We start from the raw sequence: 16,233 nt of genomic DNA, 5'->3' as shown, positions 1-16,233 counted from the left end.
CATGTTTCTCCTCATCAATTTACACACGATACCCCATAATGACAAAGCGAAAACAGGGCTAGAATTTTTTGCAGCTGTATACAAAAAAAATCAGAACAGAAATACCTTATTTACATAAGTATTCCGACCCTTTGCTATGAGACTCGAAATTGAGCTGAGGTGCATCCTGTTTCCATTGATCATCCTTCAGATGTTTCTACAACTTGATTGGAGTCCACCTGTGGTAAATTAAATTGATTGGACATGATTTGGAAAGGCACACACCGGTCTATATAAGGTCCCACATTTGACAGTGCATGTCAGAGCAAAACCCATGAGGTCGAAGGAATTGTCCGTAGAGCTCAGAGACAGGATTGTGTCGAGACACAGATCTGGGGAAGGGTACAAAAATTATGCAGCATTGAAGGTCCCCAAGAACACAGTGGCCTCCATCATTCTTCAATGGAAGACGTTTGGAACCACCAAGACTCTTCCTAGAGCTGGCCGCCTGGCCAAACTGAGTAATCCGGGGAGAAGGGCCTTGGTCAGGGAGGTGACCAAGAACCCAATGGTCACTGACAGAGCTCCAGAGTTCCTCTGTGGAGATGGGAAAACCTTCCAGAAGGACAACCATCTCTGCAGCACTCCACCAATCAGACCTTTATGGTAGAGTGGCCAAGCGGAAGCCACTCCTCAGTATAAAGGCACATGAAAGCCCGCTGGGAGTTTGCCAAAAGGCACCTAAAGACTCTGACCATGAGAAACAAGTCTGAAACCGAGACTGAACTCTTTGGCCTAAATGCCAAGCGTCACGTCTGGAGGAAACCAGGCACCGCTCATCACCTAGCCAATACCATCCCTACGTTGAAGCATGGTGGTGGCAGCATCATCAGCATCATGCTATGGAGATGTTTTTCAGGGACTGGGAGACTAGTCAGGATCGAGGGAAAGATGAACAGAGCAAAGTACAGAGAGATCATTGATGAAAATCTGCTCCTGAGCACTTAGGACCTCAGACTGGGGCAAGGGTTCAACTTCCAACAGGACCACGACCCTAAGCACACAACCAAGACAACGCAGGAGTGGCTTCGGGACAAGTCTCTGAATGTCCTTGAGTGGCCCAGGCAGAGCCCGGACTTGAACATCTCTGGAGAGACCTGAAAATAACTGAGCAGCGACGCTCCCCATCCAACCTGACAGAGCTTGAGATGATCTGCAGAGAAGAATGGGAGAAATTCCAAATACAGATGTGCCAAGCTTGTAGAGTCATACCCAAGAAGATGAGGCTGTAATCACTGCCAAAGGTGCATCAACAAGGATCTGAATACTTAAGTGTGATATTTCTGTTTTTATTTTTAATAAATTAGCAAACATTTCTAGCAGCCTGTTTTTGCTTTGCCATTGTGTGTATTGTGTGATGAGGAAAATGTTATTTTAACCAATTTTCGAATACGGCTGTAACGTAAACAAAACGAGGAAAAAGTCAAGGGCTCTGAATACTTTCCGACTGCACTGTATGAGACATTTCAGGAAAAACAGGAGTATCAAACAGCACTGCAGCCAGCAGGTGTTGACAATCTATAGACTCAAACACCACTAACTGGTTTTAAGGACAGTTGGCTTGGCTGCAAGAGGAAACAGTATTTGGGTGCAAAACAAACTGAAGCATGCTTTAACCTTAGAAGGAACTATGCAAGGCGATCTCAACAGTCAGGTGAAGGTACCCACTGGGCAAGCAGGACAAACCTAAACCTGTCCAAACGAACAGCTCAGAGCATGTAGAAAAACACCCAACCAACCCTACACAAGTCACAGGCAAACCCATCCCCCACCAGACAGAGCCTCCAAATCAGTGTCACTTCACAAAAGAGCTCCAAGCAATCCTGGAAAGCTAGCTATATCAACCTAGTCATGTGACACACTGGCCTCATTTGTCTGAAACACAGTTGTCTATCAAACCCTAATGAGTAACAGAAAGTTCCTGTGTGCAGGCTTAGTTTAACATCCAAGATCACAGTGTGACACCCATTAGAACTGGCAGTGGGAAGGACTGAATCCAATGCATAATAACAACCAGAGTATAGGCTAATGGAAACAAGCCAGAGAATATGGTGGAAACAATGTGATGAAAGAATCATAACAAATGTGTGGTTAAAATACATTGGCAATGTGCAAACCACAAAAGCAAACAAAAACTTCAGCTGCTAATTGTTGTAAAGAGATTGAACAAACAAACTCCACAAATCAAAGCTTGGTTGTATAAAAAAAACAAAAATAATAGCTGAGTAGTATAAATGTCCTTGGTGGTCAAAGGAGGGTGCTTAGGGCCTTTGTGTGATGTATATGGCACCACGGCTAGTGGAAACAAAGTGTCACAGCCCCGTGGAGGACGTCCTCTTTGGTCTTTGCTTAGGTATGCTTTTCAGTCACGCACTGCCCCACGACCCCATCCCCCTTCCTGTCGCTGCATTTCAATGTAAATGGACCGATTGAATGGCTGCAGCTGCCCCATCAAAAGGACAGCAGAGCTGAAGGCCCCAGTGATTGAGATTCAGCCAGGCCACGCTCCCCCACCCACCCAGCTCATCACCAAAAGGAGAGGGGAGATACGAGCCCACAACAACCCACAGGAAATTCAATTCTCTGGCACAACTCTAGCCAGCAGCCTAAACCCATTTCTAAAATGGCAGTCCTTCTCCTCCCAAGCATTTCAAACGCTGGATAAAACCCTGCTCACTTAGAACTTGAGCAGCCGAGGGAGAGTTAAACTAAGTATGAAACATTTAAGAGTGAGGAGGAGCGACTGAGGCAAGCGATTCCATGTGAGCTGAGTTTGGTCTCTCTCCACCCAGACAGGACAGAGCAGCACAGAGGACACGTCAGAGCTCTCCTCTTTCAGGGGCTCACAGGCAGTGACTGAAGAACTGGCCAGCCAAGCCAGCTACCAAAGGACATTCTTAGTGCCACGTATGGATAATGCATCACGCAGTGCTAAGCACATCCAATCAAAACACCAACTGTTGTCTTCAGATTTACACCCCCCCCCCCCTTGTGATTGTGATCCTTCCCAGCTCACATCTGCCCACGTTAGCAAAGCTGTAACCTCCCCCACACTTGACACAGAAACTGCTCTCTCATACAAAAACTTCTTGAACATAAAGTGCTGGACTTTTTGGGAGGAAATACACAAAGGTACAACAGCATCCAACTGTAAACAAGGAAGCAAAAGCCTATAATTGAAGCTTTTGCTTCATGACATAATGTTTGGGGGGGAAATGTATTGGTCTCTGAAAAATAACACTGTGCTTCTCACCTTAAAAGCAATACCAAAATGTTCCGCTTCAAGTGTGCCCTTATCAAAAGATCAAAAGCAAAACTGTTAAAAGTTAGGTTTTAAAACTGCAGCAAACCAGAGGAGGGGAGACCCGTTCCCTTTGATCTATAAGAGTCAGGGAATAAATATGATTAAAAGTGCTGCAGTGGAAGACGTGAGCAAAACCTGTGACCAGGAGAGGAGGCATCAGACACAGGACCTTCAAAACTCCAAATGAGGCATCCCTGTCCCTGGGGCAGAGCAGGGAGACTGAGACACAGCCATTTTGATATTTTTTGTTTGTGTGGAGGGAGGGGGAACGATTTCAAAGGGGTTTAAATGGCAATCGACAGTCCAGAGAGATTGCGCTAGCTGGGAGAATGTTATAAAAGATTTACACCGCAAAGAAAAAAAGCGAATGCTAGCCCCATTCTGTGGACACAGAAGATTCTGGAACACTGGCTATACCCTAATGCTGTCCAGAGTATTGGTGGGGCCAGCTACATGACTGGGTTTATCATTAGCTCATAACATAACAAAACCTTCCTTCCCACATTCAAACATGTGGCCTGGAACCAGAGTAAACAAAAATAAAAAACATTGTGATTCAAGATCCAACACCTTGTCAGAGCTGTGACTCAATCCAATGGAAACAGTTGCCTGGGTATAAACATTGTTAATCTTTAGGTGAGCAGTTTCTCAGCAATGCATGCCACAACAAGTGTGGGGCCAATGCAGCTACTGCACACTGACCTCAGGGCCAACGTGTAGAGAGGATGTGGTGGGACAGACCACAGACAGTCACAGTACTGATGTTTTGCTGTGTCTTTCCTGCACCACAGGTTAAGATAGTCGCACAGAGCAGCAACATAAACACAGATGGAGGATGTACAGACTTGCGGAAGCCTTGTCACTCTCCTCTACACAAGACATAACACGCCAAACTGAACAAGGCCCTCCAATCCAGACTGCCAGAGAGGCATTGTGAGGGACACATTGTTCCCCACTGCAATTTATATTTCTGCCCCTATTAGCCAGTCTGCCATTGCTGAAGGTGTCACGTTACACACCGTGTAGGCAGGAGAGGGCACTGAGGGACTATGTAAAATAGTGGCACTGCCATGACCACAAATGGGCTAATGTTCAGGAGACTTGGGCCAGGACACAACAGGAACCACGGTCTCTGAACCTGAGTCAAAGTGGCTCACTTAGGCAGCTGAAGACCGGGCACACCGGATGTCTGCCTTGAACAGGAAATCGTTCTGAGAAATCCCAGCTCCCAACACAGCTCCTGACCTCACTGACCCAGGCAGGACTCAATTTCCTGTCTCAGGCTTACACACTACAACAGGACACTGGTGAAAATCTCCATCTTGGCTATAAAGTTCTCCAAAACCTCACCCTAAAGCTGAAACTAACAGGGGAGTGTACCAAGTGGATACATCGCGAAATACGTGTTGCACCAGGTACCAGGGCTACTTATTGTATAAAGTTGATTTAATACATCCAACACAGAGCCAAGTTGTATTTACATAAAAAAAAGAAGAGGGATGTAGTTGCAAAATAACTACAGAAACTAAGACACACGAAATTGGGGCTTCCAACGTCTTGACAAAGGTGGTGGTGGGGGATTACATGCATTGCTGCGTCTGCAGTGAATTTCAATGTGAACGCCCAACAAGCTGAAGAGCTCAGAGTATCTCTGTAAGAAAATACAGCCAGCAGCTCCACTGCAGTGTTTTCAACATCACTGATACTGCACCAAAACGTTATCAACCACAGTCTACTCCAAGTACAGTGTCATTTGTTAAGAACCATGCTCATCTTTTCATGCTCTCCCACAACCAGAAGTCAAAGCCTTACTATTTTGACTTCTTGTTGACTTGAAATGTTCATACCATTCCACAGCCACTCAAATTATAGAGCCTGAAACCAATGGCATTGGGACTACTATATGAATTAATTCGAAAACACTGCACACCTGTATTACTTTGATGACAACCATAATGATGCTCTTGTTAGGACATAGTAAATGACACATTTCACAGTAACTGTGTTAATACATTACAGTAAAATATTCTAATCAAAGTACCAATCCTGGATCCATGAGTCGACTAGGCAAACAAACATTGCCAAATCAAGGAGAAGTCCAGCAACTTTGGAAAGCACTAATTTATTATGATGCTAGTCTTAGCTAATCTCACCACTGCATTACACAACATAATAACCTATTATTTCATCCCATCTCGGTGTCTTTTTCCACAAAGAAATAAGCAGATGAGTTGTCTGTAAAAACGTCACTGGCAGTGATATAGTATTCCCTTGAACACATGGTGTTCGTTCTTTTTTTAACAACAAAATAGATAAATCGCCTGAAGATAAGTGTAGGCTATTACATGGATGGCACTGAAGCTTTTCAAATACATTTGGGAGTATATCCCAACTACCTATGCAACTAAATATCTAGCTATAACATTAGCAGGATCTGTAGGTCCACAAACTACTCGCAGGCTAGTTTGCCACGCTTTTCGCCTAGATTAAGACCTTACTTGCCATCTTGCTAGTTAAACGCGTACGTAGTTAGAATACTGGGGGGGTCAACTAGCTTCATAACACATTCCTTCGACTCAAGCACGAAGCCATGTTATCTAGTTAATTATACCGTTAGCCTTAGCTGTTTAGCTATCTAACATATCTAGTTCACTAACGTTAGTCACATAACAAACACAGCTAGCTAGCCAACTAATGTTATTGCGTCTTACCTTCGACAGAATCTGTGTTACATCGACAAGCTTATCGGCGATATTCCTGTCCGATGCTTGTTTTTCCCATTTGAGGCCCTCTGGTTCAGCAATCTGCCGTCCGTAGACATCCAAGAAATGTTGCAAACATCGTAGTTGAAAATCCGACTACTGGAAGCGAATGTTAGCAAGCTAGGCTAGTTAGCTAGCTAATATTTCTAGGCTAGTGCTAACTAGCTTGCTAATTCCTGAACACCAACAACCGACAGAGAAAGCTTAAGATCTTCTCGAAAACGTTCATGGAGAATTTGTATTTTGTCACCATGGTCTGAAATGAAGCTTTGTATGCTCGGTAATCTAAACGGGAGCCTTGAGAGGTAAACTTAAAGTAGCTAAAAACGATATTTTGTTTCGGCTTAATCTTCTTTAACGACACCTTGCAAACTGTTTCCAGACGGGCTTTGACTTCGATATGGGGCTAAAGGAAAGAGGCCAAATGAAACACTGATTGTGATTGGCTTTTGAATGTGGGCGGGTACTATTTGTGCAGCGATGAAACTTGCGCCATTATGGATCAAATCAATGTACAAAATCTACATTGATACAATAATCTGAAGGCGCGAACATGGTTGACGGATTACTTCAATTTCCATGGTTGGGGACCCATTTCCATTATACAGTTGGGAGAGCAAGCAAAGGAAATGGAGTACGATGGCTGGGTGCACTTGATTTACCTCGCCCAGCGTGATGGATTAAGATACCTCATATCGTATTATTATTATTCACGTGAACAAACGTATTATTGCATACTTAAATCTTATCGTAGTCCTACTCATGATGTCAGTAGAACCAAAGCACATTTACAGGAAACTAGCACCCTAGTCTGTCCCAAATGTCCAGATCACAGGACAGGTCTGAATAGCCTATTTCACTTCCAAAACACTTTTTCTCAGTGCAATTATCGATGCATGATTTCTTACCGTTGACAACTACAATCTCAATATCACAACATTGTTGTTGTTGATGATGATGACCTGTGCACACTTTGAAAGTAAGACAGGTTTGGGTAATTTGGTAATGCATATCGATTGCACCCATTGAAGAGCGGCCTCTGCTGGGCGGCAACATGACCTGCACGGAGATGTAAGAAGAGCAATCATTGGTTAACATATGTATTTTTCTCTTGAATCTGTTTTTTCATTGGCTTATTTAAATGTTCGTCACGATGATGGGGGTGGGCCTTTATTTTGCCTCTCAAAGCATAATTTGTTTAATGGTCCTCTACATTATTAAATGGACATACAGGTCATACTGCATGCGTGTAGGAGTTCCTTTTTTTTTTATGTGTCACATGCTTCGTAAACGACAGGTGTATTTACTAACAGTGAAACGCTTACTTACGGGCCATTCCCAACAATGCAGATAGAAAGAAAATGGAAAAAGAATAGTAAATAGTCAAGTAAATCACAAAATGTAACTGACTCGATGTGCAGGGGTATGACGTAATTGAGGTAGACATGTACATATAACTAGGAATAAAGTACATTTTAGTCATTTAGCAGACGCTCTTATCCAGAGCGACTTACAGTTAGAGCATACATAATTTTTTATACTGGCCCCCCGTGGGAATCGAACCCACAACCCTGGCGTTGCAAACGCCATGCTGTACCAACTGAGCTACATCCCTGTCGGCCATTCCCTCCCCTACCCTGGACCAATTGTGCGCCGCCCCATGGGTCTCCCGGTCGCGGCCGGCTACAACAGAGCCTGGATTCGAACCAGGATCTCTAGTGGCACAGCAGTGCCTTAGACCACTGCGCCACTCGGGAGGTAAACAGTAGCAGCAGTGTATGTGATGATTCAAAAAAGTTAGTGCAGAAAGGGTAAATACAGATAGTCTGGGTAGCTTTATCCCCATGTGCAGTTGCAAACCGTAGTCTGGTTTTTTTATGACGGTTTTGGAGCAGTGGCTTCTTCCTTGCTGAGCGGCCTTTCAGGTTATGTCGATATAGGACTCGTTTTACTGTGGATATAGATACTTTTGTACCCGTTTCCTCCAGCATCTTCACAAGGTCCTTTGCACCAAATTACGTTCATCTCTAGGAGACAGAACGCGTCTCCTTCCTGAGCGGTATGATGGCTGCATGGTCCCATGGTGTTTATACTTGCGTACTATTGTTTGTACAGATGAACGTTGTACCTTCAGGCGTTTGGAAATTGCTCTCAAGGATGAACCAGACTTGTGGAGGTCTACCATTTTTTTTGCTGATTTCTTTTGATTTTCCCATGATGTCAAGCAAAGTTTGAAGGTAGGCCTTGAAATACATCCACGGGTACACCTCCAATTGACTCAAATGATGTCAGTTAGCCTATCAGAAACTTCTAAAGCCATGACATCATTTTCTGGAATTTTCCATGCTGTTTAAAGGCACAGTCAATTTAGTGTATGTAAACTTCTGACCCACTGGAATTGTGATACAGTGAAATAATCTGTCTGTAAACAATTGTTGGAAAAATTACTTGTGTCATGCACAAAGTAGATGTTCTAACCGACTTGCCAAAACTATAGTTTTTTAACAATACATTTGTTGAGTGGTTGAAAAACGAGTTTGAATGACTCCAACCTAAGTGTATGTAAACTTCCGACTTCCACTGTATTTGGTTAACAATTTAACTAATCGGTACCGCTATTCGGTTAACTATTTAACTAATCGGTACCGCTTGCCGTGCGGTAGCAAAGAGAACAGTCTATGACTTGGGTGGCTGGAGTCTTTTACCATTTTTAGGGCTTTCCTCTGACACCGCCTAGTATAGAGGTCCTGGATGGCAGGGAGCTCGGCCCCAGTGATGTACTGGGCCGTACGCACTACCCTCTGTAGCAGCTTGCGGTCAGATGCCAAGCAGTTTCCATACCAAGCAGTGAACTGGCTTTCAATGGGGCAGCTGTATAACTTTTTGAGGATCTGAGGGCCCATGCCAAATCTTTTCAGCCTCCTGTGGCATGACCTCTTCACGACTGTGTTGGTGTGTTTGGACCATAATAGATCCTTAGTGATGTGGACACCGAGGAACTTGAAGCTCTCAAACCGCTCCACTTCAGCCCAGACGGTGTGAAAGGGGACGTTGTCATTGATTAGGCTGTATTAGGCTACAACAGAGTATATCATTTTTGGTATTACCTTAGTCTACCAGGCTATCAGATTTTCTCTGGTATTTCTTAGGCAGGGCAGCTTTTACAATCACAATGTCATGCACAAACCTTTATGAACAACAACAAAACTTTCCAAGCTGTTTCACCATGATTTTACTGATAAAAGATGAGTATTGAGGAATGTTCTATTTTCTAAATATAAACACAATGAGTGCGCGATGCAATAGCTACCTCTGGTGGCTACTTTTGTAACTACAGCAACGTCCATTGAGACTTTATTTAGCATACACGAGAGGCAGAAACAGTAAAATACAATATTGTATCAGCGCACACGCACATTGCCAATAATACGTGTATTTTTGTATTTTTTTTACAGTTAGCATCTATTCTATGTGGCATTTTTATCTCAAGAAACGTGTTTGCTGGCTGGGAAAATCCTGCGCAGGTAGGACGCTCATGAAGCAACATCGTGACATAATCAGACAAGGGTCAAAGGGCAGTTCAGTGCTGACTTTTCTCTATATATCTATGATATATATTTACTGACAATAAATTATATATTTTCTGTAAATTGAAATGTATGTCTATCTCAGCGTGAATATTGAATCAAATCAGATAAATAGATGCTCTTTGATCAAACGAAATATAGCTCTCGGTGTTAAAGTTCAGGGTTTAGCAAACACTTTTTAAGTGCGTCAGGATATGTATGTGCTCATTTGCTCTCGTGGTCAGCTTAACAAGGAATTTGACCCATTTAATTCACTGACCTTGCTGCAATGATACAAATTCCTTACCAAAACAGAATAATGGGTACATCTACATTTCAGAGCATATCAGAAGATTTGTGAACGAAACCTTGTCGTATAACATACAGAGACAGTTGTACATATGCTGAGGACGGATCAGTGTGAGGAGTGATATATCTTTAATGTAGCAAACCATCTTTATTATACTTGTCATGTTGCATAACAACAGTTAGCTAACTATCTAGTTAGCTTATTTGATAACAAAATACCGCGCTGACCACTGCTGCAACCTCAAGATCGAAAGCCCATTGTTATTGAATTATTGAAGCTAGCTAGCCAGGTAGTGAATGCACTGCTAATGGTGACCATGTCCGTTTTATTAGCTAGCCAGCTGTACTGTAGTTGAAGCTAACCTGTGCGAACGTTAGGTAGCCTAGCAGGCAGGGATATGGCAGCTCTGCGACGTGCCAGTTCTTGTAGCAATTACAAGACCATAATATGGACCGTGTCAGGACGCAACAACTGTCAATTTGTCAACAAGCGTCCAAACAACGATGGCGTCAAACTGCAGCAATCGACATGTATGAAGTGTAAAAGATTATCAGGCTCACTTCGTCCATTTGCGACTCAACCACATTATGGCCTCAACCCTGGACTCATTCAGGTTAGTAGCCTGTCTTTGTTTCCACCATGACAATAGCCCACTGTCATTCATATCACAATGGTCATGCCACTCCTCTTTTATGTACTGTAACTACTGTACCTGTGAGTAACAGGAAAAGGTCCTAGTCTAATGTTATGTTACCACTTCTTTCTCCAGCATCTTCTACACAGACCCATGAGTCCCAGATTGACAGCAATAAGTAAGCTACTGATCAAGAACAACTTGTTCAAAAACCCTGTTGGCCTGTGGAATATTTTAGGTAAGCAGCCACCCCACCCAATAATTCGAAGTTGGTCTACTATTTTCCAGTCTGATGACACTGACTAGTAACCTATCATTGCAGGTTCCACAAATTATTTCAGTACATCTCAGTCTAACCAACAAGATAAAAAGAAGAGTGATGGACCTAAGGGGAAAACTCCAGAGGAAGATGAAGGTTAATAAGAAATGTCAACGAAGCATTGCATTCAGGCTACAGTCCTTTATATTAGATACCTTGTGCCATGATGACACAGGTGAGTTGTTAGCTGCCCCTCTTCATTCCCCATTGTCTTTCAGAGGAGAAGAAGCGGCGGGAGCAGGAGGATCAGATGTACAGGGAACGTCTGCGCACTCTCTTCATCATCGCCCTCATCATGAGCGTGCTCAACTCCATCAATACCAGCGGGGGAAACATCTCCTGGAATGATTTCGTCAATGAGATGCTGGCCAAGGGTGAGGTGTCTCGTGTGCAGGTGGTCCCTGAGAGCGACATCGTGGAGATCTACCTCCACCCTGGAGCAGTCATCTTCGGAAGGCCTGTACGTTCCTTTTCCTCATTCTAGAATCTAGACACTGATGTACAGTAGATCAGGGTATACTACAAAGCAGAATCAAGGGGTTAACCAGCTACCTTGCCAAAATATTTGGATATCTTTTTATTTTTTAGAAAGATGAGCTTGAAATGGGCATGGTCTAATTGATTCAACAAATGAAAACGCATATCTAAATTTAGCTTTTTAATGAACCAGAAAATCAATTGTTATTTCTGGTTGCTTATCAATGTTACCTGGCTAACTCATTGATCCCACTTTGTAGTATACCCCTCAGCTTTTAGAATGTTGATACATTCTATCCCCACTTTAATGTTGACGTGATGGCCATGTCACCTATTTATAAGCACAGGTATCTAGATGATGTTCAGTGAAATATCCCCCCTTAACATGCTTCCTCCGTCCGTCTGCGTGCAGAGGCTGGCTCTGATGTATCGTATGCAGGTGGCCAACATTGACAAATTTGAGGAGAAGCTTAGAGCTTCAGAAGAGGAGCTGAATATTGACGCCAAGGACAGGATACCAGTCTCCTACAAGCGCACTGGCTTCTTTGGAAAGTGAGTACCTGACTCTCAACCAACAGATGCATCTGTGACCTGATCATGCAATAATGAATATCACATGCATGCCATGGTTAGGTAACATGTAATATGTTTATAACTTAATAACATGTAATATGTGTTTCCATGGCATTGGTACAATACTGCTTTTGTCTCTGTTTCTGTCACAGTGCACTTTATGCCCTTGGAATGGCTGCCATTGGGGTGGCAATCCTGTGGTATATCTTCCGCCTGGCTGGCATGGGTGGAAGAGAGGGCGGCTTCAGTGCATTTGTAAGTAGGGGCCGTTGAACTGTTTTTCGTTTACTAGTGGTCTTAGCCATTTTGTTGTGTTTCTCATGCTCATCTGTGATGTGCTCAACAGAACCAGCTGAAAATGGCCAAGTTCACTATCGTGGATGGCAAGTCTGGGAAGGGTGTGCGTTTCAAAGATGTGGCAGGCATGCACGAGGCAAAGATGGAGGTGAAGGAGTTTGTTGACTATTTGAAGGTAAGAGGGCAAATGTAAAGAGGTGATTTGTGTGATGGTTATTAGCAATGTCAACCGGTTCCTCAGTGTCTTACAGACCCCTGTTCTCTCTTGGCAGTGCCCAGACAGGTACCTCAACCTGGGGGCCAAAGTCCCCAAAGGTTCCCTGCTGCTGGGGCCCCCAGGCTGTGGAAAGACTCTGCTGGCCAAGGCTGTGGCCACAGAGGCACAGGTGCCCTTCCTGGCCATGGCGGGCTCTGAGTTTGTAGAAGTGATTGGGGGTAAGATTTACACTGCTCCCAATCAGAAGTCATATCAGTAATCAGTTTTATGTATTGAAGTTGTCCAAAGAAGACTGCAAGGTGGACAACGAGTCAAAGCAATAATAAAGTATATTTTGTCTGTAAGTGCAGGTCTTGGTGCTGCCAGGGTGAGGAGTCTGTTCAAAGAGGCGCGTGCCCGAGCCCCTTGCATCGTCTACATAGATGAAATTGATGCTGTGGGAAAGAAGCGCTCCAATAACATGTCTGGCTTCTCGAACACCGAGGAAGAGCAGACCCTCAATCAGCTGCTGGTGGAGATGGACGGTGAGGAGGGGGTTTGTTCTGAGTTAACCCAGATTAGGGTTACACAAATAGTTTTCCACTACTTCGTCACGGTTATCAATCTCTTTATCATAACTGACATGTGAAGGTTGAATGATTTTTTTGACTATTCAACAACGTTGTTTGTACTTGTGTAATGTTTATTATCATTCTCCCAATAGGAATGGGCACTACTGACCATGTGATAGTCCTGGCCTCCACAAACCGGGCGGACATTTTGGACAATGCTCTCATGAGACCAGGGAGACTGGACAGGCACATATTTATTGACCTTCCCACTCTGCAGGTACGGTGCCCTGTCCTTTGAAAGTATCTATGTCCAGAAGATCTCCAACGTATTAAGTATGCAGGAGCTGTTTCCTTCTTGTGCATTTCAGGAGAGGAAGGAGATCTTCGAGCAGCACCTGAAGATACTAAAGCTCACCCACCCAGCCAGCAGTTATTCCCTGCGTCTGGCAGAGCTCACCCCAGGGTTCAGTGGTATGTAGCACATGGCGGATGTTACTCTGTGGGTCTCTTGCACACACACACAAATACAGACTAATGGCACCCTGCTATAAAGACTGTATATTCACCCTCTTGTATGCTGTCGCTGAACATAGGCTCACAGTTTTCAGAATACACTGATGTATTAATGTGATTGTGCATTACTCTCTCAGGGGCAGACATTGCCAATATCTGTAATGAAGCAGCCCTGCACGCTGCCAGGGAAGGCTACAAGTCCATCGACACCTTCAACTTTGAGTACGCTGTGGAGAGAGTCATAGCCGGTACGAGCTCATGACGATGTCTGAATGTCTGCCACCATGGAACTCACCCGGGCAAAGTTGTTGTGGTAGAGATTGATTTCTGATCCCTTATTGACTTTCTACATTTGTGTGTACAGGAAGTGTGAAGAAAAGTAAGATCCTGTCCAAAGAGGAGCAGAGGATTGTAGCGTTCCATGAGTCTGGCCATGCCGTGGTTGGATGGCTGTTAGAGCACACAGAGGCACTCATGAAGGTGACACACCACCTCCATAGCTGTCTATCCACTACTGTCAGTGTGTCTTTGCTCAATGCGATGTTGTTGAATACTATGGATAAATGAACAGGACCAAAAACATTCTAGATGGCCATATATTGTACAATAGTGATATATTCACTGGATGTCTTGTTTGCCAGGTGTCCATTGCCCCCAGGACCAACGCTGCCCTGGGCTTTGCCCAGATCCTGCCCAGAGACCAGTACCTGTTCTCCAAAGAACAGCTGTTTGAGAGGATGTGTATGGCTCTAGGAGGAAGAGCCTCGGAGGCCATCACCTTCAACAAGGTCACCACAGGTAGGGCGTCTGACCGTTCATCACAACATGCACACACCTATAGCATTCAGTCTGTGAGACATGTTGGTCTCTGCGCTAGGTGCCCAGGATGACCTGCGGAAGGTGACTCGTGTGGCCTACTCCATGGTGAAGCAGTATGGCATGTCCTCCAGTGTGGGTCAGGTGTCCTTCCCTGAGACAGAGGAGCAGGGGGCGGTGGGACGCAGGCCCTTCAGCCAGGGCCTCCAGCAGCAGATGGACCACGTAAGTCTGCACCCGCCCAACTACACTTTAGAGACCAAACAGTACGAGTAGTAGATTCCCCTGTTGTAAGTTAACCTGTAGTTCTGTTCATTGGCGATAACCTTGTGAAGTATGGCTTGTATTTTGGTTCTTGCAGGAAGCTAAACTGTTGATAGCACGTGCCTACAGACAGACAGAGAAACTGCTTCTGGATAACAGAGACAAGCTGATAATGGTAAGACCCTCATTCCACATTTGTTAGCCACATTTTTGTGTGATATACAGTGGATTTGTGATGTCTATATAGCTACCATCTTTAAACACTCATCATGCTTTGTATTCCATTGTCAAACATAACTTTGCATTCACAGTTGGCTAACAGTCTTTCTCTCTGTGTGTATTTTCAGTTGGCCAATGCTCTCCTGGAGCGGGAAGTGGTGAACTATGAGGACATCGAGGCTCTGCTGGGACCCCCTCCCCACGGGCCCAAGAAGATGATCGCCCCTCAGAGCTGGATCGAAGCAGAGAAGGACAAGCAGGACACAGGGGAGGATGATGAGCCACGCCCACCTCCTCGTAGGAAGGATGACGATGATGACCATCTAACCTGAGGCCTGGATGACCCGGTCAGTCTCAACACTCCTCCAGTGTATAGGAGGACCAGAGCTGCAAGTTTCCAGTACACCAATCACTATAAACAGTTAAGTGCCACCTCACCTGCTTTTCCTGGTGGAGATCAGTTCAGTTTGTTGATCAATGTCCATTCACTACAGAGTATGGAGTATCTGTTAGTATTAGGACTGATATTGCTCAAGATATTGGAGAGGAACAGTGAAAACTTGTAGACCTTTTAGGACCACTGGTCCTCTTTCAGTTCCTTAGAGGGAACATTTGGTGGGCCTTTTTTTAGGTTTGAAGAGTATTTCAACCATACGCAGAGTAAGTAGCACTTGTAAGGATGCTTCTGTTTGATTAACTTGGTTTGGGTCAGCCTAAGCATGGCATAAGTGTTGTACCAATAAAGATTGTTTATTGCTGCAGTGGATATGCAGTTAATTGTATTATGGGCAGAATCCTAACTTGAGTTGGAAAACTGTGATTTGCTCCAAAATCCCTGTGATGCTCAGGGTTTTTTAAATAAAGCTTTATTTAAACTGTCCTTGAGTTGCCAGCACCATCTTGTGTTCTGTTTACCAAACTTCAATATGACTTCAAGCAATTGTCCTCTTTTTTTTATTATTGTTATTATAAAGAGTATTATAAATTAATAGTAATGAGACCACTGCTTTGAAACATTTGTTTGTATGTTATTATGTAAAGATGTCAGTAAAATCTAAATTGTAAATCATTTATACATGTCAATCAAGAACAAAAATGTCACATCCAAACCATTGGTTCTCACAGAAGTTTGAGCATTGCATTATGTTGTAAAAATGTCCACCAAGCCATATCTCCTCAAATGTTATGGCATTGGTTATTGGCTTCAAATGTTCTATCAACTGTAGGTGTAAAAAACTGAAATGGGAGGAGAGTTAACAAACTATCAAACAAGTGTATAGACCTCCACGTAGATTTTGATTTAGGAGGGAAAAACAAAATGTAAAGATATTAATGGAAAATGTATGTACAAAATATTTATACAAAAAAAAGG

At 43.8% G+C, this 16,233-nt stretch overlaps 2 protein-coding genes across 2 annotated transcripts in view; one reads left to right on the top strand and one right to left on the bottom strand.

Annotated features, from left to right (window-relative positions):
- Positions 1–6,489, bottom strand: part of LOC311111633 (ankyrin repeat domain-containing protein 11-like) — a 139,978-nt gene extending 133,489 nt beyond the window's left edge. The window contains exon 1 of the mRNA XM_084154407.1: positions 6,055–6,489. The gene's annotated coding sequence lies outside the window, so the exon portion shown is untranslated. The remainder of the gene's footprint in view (positions 1–6,054) is intronic.
- Positions 6,490–10,147: 3,658 nt separating this feature from the next.
- On the top strand, positions 10,148–15,741 carry LOC311111292 (mitochondrial inner membrane m-AAA protease component paraplegin-like). The gene is made up of 17 exons (XM_084154007.1): positions 10,148–10,594; positions 10,751–10,853; positions 10,938–11,030; positions 11,153–11,394; positions 11,824–11,963; positions 12,137–12,239; positions 12,331–12,456; positions 12,554–12,716; positions 12,849–13,022; positions 13,202–13,326; positions 13,418–13,520; positions 13,700–13,810; positions 13,927–14,042; positions 14,204–14,360; positions 14,440–14,603; positions 14,740–14,817; positions 14,990–15,741. The coding sequence occupies exons 1-17, from the start codon at positions 10,379–10,381 to the stop codon at positions 15,191–15,193; spliced, it is 2,418 nt and encodes an 805-aa protein (XP_084010133.1). The 5' UTR covers positions 10,148–10,378; the 3' UTR covers positions 15,194–15,741.
- Positions 15,742–16,233: the final 492 nt, after the last annotated feature.

This window comes from Coregonus lavaretus (genome assembly GCF_964263955.1).
Source record: "Coregonus lavaretus genome assembly, chromosome: 37".
NCBI lineage: Eukaryota > Metazoa > Chordata > Actinopteri > Salmoniformes > Salmonidae > Coregonus > Coregonus lavaretus.
Note: the sequence above shows the minus strand (reverse complement) of the source record. Positions and strands in the feature narration are given on the sequence as shown.

Coding starts and splice junctions, on each gene's coding strand:
- LOC311111292 (XM_084154007.1), top strand. CDS start 10,379: ATGGCAGCTCTGCGACGTGCCAGTTCTTGTAGCAATTACAAGACCATA. Junction 10,854..10,937: donor TGGCCTGTGGAATATTTTAG/GTAAGCAGCCAC, acceptor CTATCATTGCAG/GTTCCACAAATTATTTCAGT. Junction 14,043..14,203: donor ACACAGAGGCACTCATGAAG/GTGACACACCAC, acceptor CTTGTTTGCCAG/GTGTCCATTGCCCCCAGGAC.